This window comes from Anopheles merus, chromosome 2R, assembly GCF_017562075.2.
Source record: "Anopheles merus strain MAF chromosome 2R, AmerM5.1, whole genome shotgun sequence".
Taxonomy (NCBI): Eukaryota; Metazoa; Arthropoda; class Insecta; order Diptera; family Culicidae; genus Anopheles; species Anopheles merus.
In genome coordinates this window covers 18477015-18487052 of record NC_054082.1, presented here as the reverse complement: position 1 = coordinate 18487052, position 10038 = coordinate 18477015, and the positions used below count along the sequence as shown (strand labels likewise).

The 10038-nt window shown below is 43.5% G+C and overlaps 1 protein-coding gene across 1 annotated transcript; it reads left to right on the top strand.

The window, feature by feature from the left end:
- Nucleotides 1-416: 416 nt before the first annotated feature.
- LOC121590265 (homeobox protein abdominal-A homolog) lies at nt 417-9360 on the top strand. Its single transcript, XM_041909758.1, has 3 exons — nt 417-1391; nt 8754-8988; nt 9066-9360. The coding sequence occupies exons 1-3, from the start codon at nt 551-553 to the stop codon at nt 9358-9360; spliced, it is 1371 nt and encodes a 456-aa protein (XP_041765692.1). The 5' UTR covers nt 417-550.
- The last annotated feature ends 678 nt before the right edge of the window (nt 9361-10038 follow it).

Below are 10038 nucleotides of genomic sequence, written 5' to 3'. Positions count from 1 at the left end.
AGTGTAACTTTTAAAAAAATTATTTTAAAGATATTGAAACATTTTATTCTCGCAACTCACTGTCATCGAAATATTAAATTATTTTACTGTAAAACTATACAATAATTTAACGTTTCAACATTTTTACGAGCGCTTAGCTTTGAACAATTTTGAACTAAAAAACTGCACATGCGCACAGATCCGTTGCTAGGGGATGCCGGGGATGCCAAATTGCCATGCTGCCCTACTGCTCCGCTCTGATTGGTCCAGCAGCATCCACCAATCACGGCGATTGTTTACTCCATTACTCGTTACATTCCTCCGTAGGTCAGGTGTCCGCTGCATGCAAAAACCGGCACGGTGCAACGCCGCCAGCAGCATTATGTTACACACCGTACGTTCGCCATTAGCACCACACACTCATACGCACAGGAGAGCGAGCGGGAAGCATAAATTCTTCCTGCCCAACGGGACGATTCTCAGAGCCGCTTAAACCTTCCGCACAGGTGGATCGGGATTTTGAATTTCGCAAAACCAAAGTGCTGTGTCGGACCATCTCATCGTTGCCAAAATGCTCGCCGAAAGTGGTCCGATTGCCAGCAACGAGCGGCACCTTCCGTACAGTAGTAGTGAACCACCCTCCGGCCCTGGTTCTAGCGCGTGTGAACCACCGATAGTGAACCGACCCCTATCGCCGCGAAAGTTCTTCGAGCGACTGTACGGTCACCTCGAGCGGGATGACAAACGTGCCACCAACCACAACAACAACAACGGTTCTGCCAACGGCAGCAGTGATGAAGTGCGCGATCGAAACGTGCACGTGACAGTGACAAAGGCTAGTGATCCATGTGCTCTTATTGATGAAACCCACCGACACCACCATCATCACCACAATTCTTCTAGTGATTCGCAAAAATCCGTCTCAGTGAACAGTTCAATTAGTTCCGGCAGCCCGCGTTCCTCGCTCGCAGTGGACATTGAGGAAGATTCGTCCCAGGATGCAAGCATTGGCTCACCCCGACTACAACCCGGCGGCGGTGACCATCCTCGACAACCGCCGGCTTACCCCCCATTGCGCCATTACGGTATCACTTCCTCGTCCTCCACCGCTTGTGCTTCCGAATATCCCACGACGATAGGTGGTCAATGTTACGGATTTTTGGCAGTCACTCCACAACAGTCATCCTCCGCCGGTGTTTTACCAGTGCCAGCACCCCATTTGACGCAACCGGGTGACCCGGCGTTGGTGGGAGGATTGCAACATCGGCCGCAACCCGGAAGCATGGCCGTGTCAACGTTCTTTTCGTCCACGGGAGGTGCAGGCGCAGGTGGTTATGGGCCTCCTTCCTTTCGACCGTTTTTTGGTATCACGCACGATGGACCGCAGCTGCCGGCGGGATTGTCCGCTTTTCGTAAGTAAAATTTAGTGTTCCACTTTTAAGTGAGTTAGATTTTTTCTAAATCGAAAAAGATGAACACTACAACAAAAATCTTGATTTGGTTTTGACATGGCGTAGGAAATCGATAGATCCTAAAATGCTCGTTTGCAGCTTGATGACTAGACTAAGGGTCGATCTTACAATCCTTGTCGAAGCTCTCCAATCCAAGTGGAGGTGTGTCGTTGTATTTTAGTCCACTTTCATCAGATATACCAACAGGATTCTGGGAATAAAGAAACACTTTCTTAAGTATTTTTTTTTTTACTTTTGGCTCGTTACGTTACAATACACGAAGAAGTATTGGGGAAATCTTCCTTGCTAGGCCCCCCTAATAAGGATATCTTTGTAACTTCTGTTTTAGCCACAAATCATACACACATGGGAATCGAACAACGCCCGACGATAAATGAGTGTCTGCCCCATAGACCAAGCAGCCTGTAACTTTGTTAGTTAAAAATACTCGTATTTATCGTGCTTGGCCATGACCGAGGATCAGAAGAACCTAAATGTATTGATCATTGCTGTTCGTTACTTTAATGAATTTTATCAGGATGACTTATCCTTGATTTTATCAGGCATCCATCTAAAGACAATTTTAAACAAATATGCATTTAATTGGCAATGATTAAGCAATACTTCGGAGATTTTTAAACGAGAATTGTGCTCTTTTTATCTTAATCTTATTGGGACAATGACCAACGACCAACAACGGAGTCTAATCGGCTTTACAAACTTCGTAATGTCCGTAAAGACTCCAGGTTGAACCTTAGGTTAGGCTCTAAGATCGTTCTAGATCAGTAACTAAGTCGATAACTAAGTTTTAAGTCAGACTAAAAAATCGATACTAATGGGCATGGCTACCAGTCACAGTCAGTCCATAGAGCTCCATTTGCAAGCCAGTTGTCCGTATGGGATGTTTGGCTTGTTTGAGAATTGAATCCACGACGGTAATGTTATCGCCATTCGATGTACATTCGATGATTTTCTATGAAATAACTATGAACTTTTATACCATTCGGTCACCAGACTTTTGTGGACAATGTTCCTCAAAAAAACCTGAGAGATTCCAGGCTCATTTTTGCCACAAATAACGGATTTTGTTCCAAACATTTGGCTGCTCCCAGACGATCACTTTTCAATCACCCACTCACCGCCAGTTTCAATGTCCGGTGTTGGTAAGGTGATACGTTTACACATGCTAGACGACGACAATATCCTTCCGTGGCCGGTTAATACCTTCTACCCCAAACAAGAAATCAATCTCCGCTACCTTTTCAGATTCACTTCCCTTTTCCCTCAATTTCTTTTTCTATACCTTGCTCTTGAAGGAGAATCAACCATATGGTCCGTGTCTCCCCGTACCCCACAGAGAGGTCACAACAACTTTGTCCAGAAAGAAACACAGAGAGAAACGGAGACAGGGAGGTGCGCCCCGTCTACCGAAAATGCCGTAATTTTTATGGCTTATTAAAAGATTACACAAAACGGACCGGGCGACCCCTTTCGGAGGCCCAAACCCGCCGGACGTGAGCAGTTGTTCCGAACGGGATTGCGCTGCAGTGCAGTCGTCGGTGCAGCAGTGGCGGGTTTGTTTCACTGCTTTGCCCGAGTGTCCGCGTGCAAAGGTGATGAACCCTTTTTTTCCTGAGCCGCACAAGTCAATGAGCCTTGACGGGCGGGGACACTCTCTCATGGGATTAGAGGGAGTAGGTAAGAACACAAAACACTGGACGCCGCTGGACGTCTCATCGGCGAAAAAAGCAGCCCCCGTAACGGAGGAAAAAAAGAAACCTTACGAGCCGGTATTGCGGAATTCCTTCAGAACCCTTTTGGATGACCTCCGGTAACACCGGTGGATGATATGTGCATTATGCCGCAGGTGGAGAATGGGGGGGGGGGAAATCGGTGCGCGCACCGATTATTAGTCGGACACCGAGGGACGACTTTTTGGGGTGCAGTGTGTGAGAGAAAGAGAGAGAGAGAGAGTTTGGTCGGCTTTCTTGGGGTGTCTCAAATTACCGCAAACTGATTTTACCACACAATTCGCACCGCATATTTACACACTTTCCTCGGCTGGACAATGATTGATTTCAGAGGAAAAAAAGTTTGAGGTAATTTCGTTTTCAAATGTAACTCTATCTCCTATCGCTCCTATATTGGTAGCCTGCAAGTTGCTAAGGAGTAATTATGAAATCGGAAATATCTGACTAAGCCATGCAGGAAATGCATTTCCTCCAGGCATATTGCAATTTTTCAAAATCGAAAAAAGCATCTGGTGTAATCCCTCAAAAAAACAAATAACTGTGAATCTAAGACACGGCTAAATGGCGAAGTAAGGGACTATACATTTCAAGCATATCGACCATTTATATTATTAAATAATGAGCTATTGCATGGTTGTTGGTAGGTTGTATGTTTGTTTTAAATATATAATACTAATACTTTAAAGACGTATTATGTTGAAATAGCTCAAAACAAATCCAAAACATGCCACCACTTTCATACCTTTTCTTTTTCTTTTATGGCACAACAACCGATGTCAGTTATAGCCTGCCGGTACCTCTAATGGGTTTGGCTTTCAGTGACTTATTGATTGATACCATAGCAGGATAGTAAGTCCTACGTATAAGGATACGGTTCATTAGGAGCTTGAACCCATGGCAGGCATGTTGACCAAATCTAGGACAAGTGACCCGATCGTCAAAAGTTTTCAGGATGACATGGAAAATAAATGCTGATTACATGAAATCTTCGCACAATTTAAGTTATTGCAGACACTCTTAGCGATTGTTTAGAATTTATGAAAGTTAAAAATTATAAAAGTTTGGGAACATTTAAAAAATACTTCAACTTAGATTGTGTGAAAGAACCATATAAAAGGACGTTAAAGTTTTATGAATTTACGCAACATTTAATTTTTCGTTTATTTTACACATTTTCGTTTTCGTTTTTTCGTTTACAGCACATTGTGCTTTGGATTATGTTAAGTTTAAAAAAAATAGCAACATATATGGTATCTTCCTTTTGGTGTAACGGCCTAAGCAGTCATGCCGGCGACCTATACAGATGAAACAGCTAACAAATAATACCGTTGCGGCCAAGGTAGCTTCACAAACCTTCTAAACGTACCAAGCTGCCGGCTAGTTAGTCCTTGCTAAGGGTGGACGGTCCATACGGTGGAACCTACGACGGGCATATTGTTAAGTAGTGCGAAATGACGACCGTACCAAGGGACCTACCATAAACTATATATAATAAATACTAATTGAATTCAGCTTTCGTACCTCTCATCCGCCTCCTTAAGGCTTAAAACACTAAAAAAATGCACTCCTCTCTCTCTCTGTCTCTCTCTCTATCGCGAAGTTGCTTTCGTTAACTGATTCTCCATTATCAAAGGACAATTATCATATTGTAAACAATTAATTACCTTCCCCTACCATATTAAAATGGTGCGCCATAAAAAAACACACCCCAAGGCAGAAAGGACACACGGAGAAGAAGATTCTCATACAGCACGCACGACATCCGGCCGACATTAGGGACGACATTCGCCAATTGTTACGCTCGAGCGGCAAAATATGATCGCTTTGCTTGTTTTGTTCTAGCGTAAAGATCGGTACCCCTTACCCTTCGACACACTACACACGTTTCGTAACAACAGCACCTCATTCTTCTCAGAGCGCAATGATATTCTCCCACCCCTCTCATGGGGGCATAAAACATAGGCGCGCGCGCGCGTCATTCTGGGAGACACACTTCGTTCCGCTTTCACGCCTTGCACTGACGACAACGACAAAACGAAACAATCACCCACACCGAGCCACAATCAAACACACACACACATAGGCCGCATCCACCAACAAGCGAGGGAAAAAGTTAGTTTTTCCACCACCAACAACAGCAGCCCAGAATGCGGTTGGACGATGATTCAGGGGGGAGAGGGGAAGATTATCTCCCAATTCTTCTCTTTTTTCTTCACCCAGCAGCAGACAACAGCAAATAAATATTATAGCAACAACACACGCATATGCAAGCAGCACGCACGTGGAATACACGCGGAAGGGAAGTGCGAAGGGGGAGGAAAGCGCCTGTTGTTGGCAAAAGTACGTTTACGCATCGTTTCCGGTGGACAATAGGAACCGTCCTCGGTGGTGCTTGTGCTCGTCGGATCGGGTGACGCGGGTGAGGAAGAGGGATGTGTTTTCCACTTGTTTTCCTTTCCTGGTTTCGGGAGACAAGAGCCGCCGTCGTCGACGGTTTTCTTCCAACGCTGTGAAAAGCCGGATTGCTTTTTCACCATCCATCCCCGCCGCGCCCAGCGGAGTGGAGAGGGACAACCAGACCCGCACTAACTAAATCATTCCCTCCCATCGGGTCGGTTTCCATGATTGCAGAGGAATTATCATCATATTGCTGACTCGGGGCAGGGGGCGCGCCGACGACAAGTGGATGGCGGTCGGAAAGGACACAGATGGTTTCACACAGTGTGAAAAACCGCCCGTCGAACAACAGATGATAATTTTTACGCCTGTCTTACCGTCAATTGGAACGAGCAATGATTGTTATTGGCCAGTTTATTTTACTTTTTTTTACTTTCCGCTGCTGCACCTTTATGCCTGGTGTCGACAGAAGGAAGAAGGTGGAAAGTGTTTTGTTAAATTTCAATCCGATTGGAAAACACGAACGAAGCGCGGTGATATGGAGAGCACCCGTACAGTGCGCGCGGCTTGATCCATGGGAACGTATACTGCTGGGTGCATCGGATTAAGCACACCGTAACACATGATTAGGGCACCGTTGCCATCATAGGGTTTTCAATCGATTAAAATCAAAATACAAATCAATGAAATAATTATTATAAATAGAATTATCAACAAAAGCATCAGTAGCATGAAAAACTACTTAACTACTGAACTACTTAACTACTTAACTTAAGCCAGATAGTTGATGCATTCGTCTTGATTTTCCTTGAAGTACATCCTCAAGCAGTAACATTTAAATGTTAATATAAATGAACAAATAGTACACAACATAAGTAGTTTACTTGAACAAAAAAAATCAGACGATTTTAATCAACTTCTGACTTCTTTTTCCACTAATTAACTTCTTTCCCCCTCCGATTAAAATAACCCACAAATCTCTGAAGGAAACTCATCTTTCTCAACAAATTCCTCACCCCGATTGACTGTGCCGCTGGACTAGAATTTGCCAATCCTGATCATTTCACCTGAGTTCACTTTCATTAAAAACAAGACGCTGGCCAAGATGCTGTTTACAACCTCGTACAACAGAAACAAACCAACCAACAACAGCAGCAATTGTAATCAACAGACAGAGGGGAAAACAGAATTCACGCGCGTTGGTTTATGCAGCCCGAACTGCCAATGAATGAAGCGAAGAAGGATCTGTATCATTCCGTTCCGCGCACTCAAAATACAATACAAATAAAATTCATATTACAATTCTCCCACGATCGTTGCTGATAATCGCCTTGGTGCGCGCGGAAACGGTCAGAAAAATAAACCCAAACCCTCCAATGGTGAGGGCAGAACTAGGCACTGGGGGAAATCCGGGCCGCAGGATTGTGAAAACACACAATCAGAGATACCTGGGACCATCACCCGTCATCCTCCGGCGCGCAGCTTGTCGTTCCATAGCAGCAGTTTGTTGAAATTCGTGCCCGAATGGGTTTTCCATTTTCTGTGAAGGGAGGAGGAACAAGCAGGTGCACAAGGATGCTTTCATTGGAATTCATCGTAGTATAATCTTCATCATCATCATCTTCATACCTTATCATCATCATTATTATCATTGTAAGAGCCGTTATGATTGGGTCCTTTGCAAAAGCAAGGAATCATTTGCGGAACCGTTTTGGACATGCAATGGATTATTGCTACGCAAGGGAATGTAACCTATTTCACAGTAGGATTTCACTTCTGTATGAATCGTAGTTTTACGGTACATTTTCTACAATTTTTCTATGCAATTTATGATGAAATAGAAATATGTGCACATGTCTGAGCAAAACTATTTGCAAGTATTGATACCCTTCTTCTTCTTCTTCTTCTTCTTCTTCTTCTTCTTTTGGCTCAACAACCGTAGTCGGTCAAGGCCTGCCTGTACCACTTGTGGGCAGGCTTTCAGTGACTTATGGATTACCCCCCATAGCAGGATAGGTAAGTCCTACGTATGGCGGCACTGTCCATTCGGGGCTTGAACCCATGACGGGCATGTTGTTAAGTCGTTCGAGTTGACGACTGTATCACGAGACCGGCTATTTGATATCCTTATATCCAATTAATAAAGACTGATAAGCTGCAACTCATGGAACTCATGTTGTGTACGTATCGCAAGAGCCACAGAGAGAGTTCCTTCATCGTGATTGATGTCAGATGTGAACGTAACGAAAACGCTCTAATAAACAGTATCGTCCAACAAGCGTGGAAATTGGATATGTAATGCCGTCCAGAGCTACATAGAACGTCCAGAGTTGCATTGAGCGTGCCGAGCTATAAAGAGTGTAGGTAGCTCAATACAACACGCATAATTACATTAATTAGTCGCCGTCGCACTAGTAGTTGTCTACTCAACTCATTCTCAGCTATTCGGATAGCGTTACTGTATACAGCATTACAAGCAACTATTAGTGTCCCGTAATCATCGAAATTATAGTTGACCGTTTTAGAATTCCTCCCATATGATAAGACGATCTTCCCAAAAACCTTCTCTCGAACGTTTACTTCATTAAGAATTTTTAATTATTTTGTACGGAATTCATGTCTGTATGTACATACTGAACAAACAAAAAACGTCTGAGTATTGTACCAGCTTCAACTACTGTCGAAGTTTGCTGGAGTTTAAGTTCTTCCTAGTACTGGATAATGGAAATAGATATCTCACGCTCCATCTATTTGTAACCTTATATAGGTAGAGAGATTGATCCAATCTTCGGTTACCAATCATCTCTATTTGGATCGGAAATCATTACTGGTTCCACTTTCTTTGTTATGTCAAACTACGACTGGATACGATACATTAATGAGTTCGTCGCCTGTCTAATAGGACCATGGGAGCATCTGCATACCCTAGATTATACTGTGCAATGTTGATGGCAAACATCTTCAAGAGATTCATTGGCTTTCGTACTTGGAACAAAAAACCTAATCAGACAGGATATTCATGTCTTAGGTACACCTAACGATTGTGGATGATAATCATTAATCACATGGTAAAAAACCATATTCTATAACTCCATATCTAAATTAAACTGCCATAAATACCCGCAAATAAACTAATTCTTCACCAAAATCTCACACACACGCCCTCTCTCCTTAGTGGCCAGACGTCGCAAAAAGGAAGGACGTCCACGCCGCCAGCGCACCACGTTCAGCAGCGAGCAAACCCTTCGACTAGAGGTAGAATTTCACCGCAACGAATACATTTCCCGAGGCAGACGGTTCGAGCTGGCAGAAGTGTTGAAACTATCCGAAACACAAATCAAAATATGGTTCCAGAATCGTCGCGCGAAAGATAAGCGCATCGAGAAGGCACAAATCGACCAGCAGTATCGGTGAGACCCAAACCGCTTTCGAGTAATGGTAGTTCCAGTCCAGTCTAATGTATCGTACGTATACCAATTTCTTACAGGACATTTGCCGCTGTTAACGGCCTGCTGACTCCATTCAGTCCTCAGTATCCTGCAGCGTTGATTGCAACGCACCACCAGCAACCGCAGCATCCTTCTCATCATCATGAGCAGGCGCAGGAGCCACAGCAGCAGGTACAGCATCAACAACTAGTGCCATCTTTTACACCAACCATTAGGAGAGAGAATCAAAGGCCGAGTCAGCAAACCAAACGATACGAGGACCGTGACCGTCAAGGATCGCATAACAGCGGTGAAGGTGGCGGCGTAGGTGATAGTGAGAAAACTGAACGATGAATCTAGATTGGGGGCTCTAACATACAATTTGGGCGGTCGACTTCAACAAAAGGGTTTAACAAGAAAGGGGTAAATATAAACCGTTGAATTGAAATACTGTGTTAGACAATTTCAGTTGAAAAATATAAAAAGCTAAGATAGACATTTTGAAACAGAATCATCATTCTGAGATAGGTGATATTTTGACTTCGGTTACTCACGGTCAGGAATATGCGTTTCGAGCAGAATGTTTGTCTAACAACCTCCTTCGAACTGTCGATCGTTTGAACTTTTGTTTTCGGATTTATTAACTTCAGTTGTCTTAATTTCTTCATTAAAAAAGCTTCATTTTGTTGGTTATTGTGCTTGAAGTTTATTGATAAAATATAGATTAATGTGTATATATATAATGTTCCAACACTTACTCAAAGACAATAAATGTACTACACAAAAAGATCACTGGAATCAACAGGAAAAACACAAATTCAAAAACAAAATCAAACTTACCGAAACTTTGTCTAGTCCATCTCTCCACCTTCACAGTCTCCTCGTGCCAATGCAAGGATGAACACACAAAGTAAGTATTGTAACCAACCTACCTGCTAGTTCCGCCACCGTTGCTGCCACCAGCATTTGGGGGCATACTTAGCATACATAGGACCAAATTAGGTATAACATAACAGCACACAGGTGGTATGT

Bases quoted from the DNA above. Each gene is read 5' to 3' on its own strand.
- LOC121590265 (XM_041909758.1), top strand. From the start codon at position 551: ATGCTCGCCGAAAGTGGTCCGATTGCCAGCAACGAGCGGCACCTTCCG. The intron at 1,392-8,753 runs GTAAGTAAAATT...CTCTCTCCTTAG, and splicing joins GGCGGGATTGTCCGCTTTTC to TGGCCAGACGTCGCAAAAAG. The intron at 8,989-9,065 runs GTGAGACCCAAA...AATTTCTTACAG, and splicing joins CAAATCGACCAGCAGTATCG to GACATTTGCCGCTGTTAACG.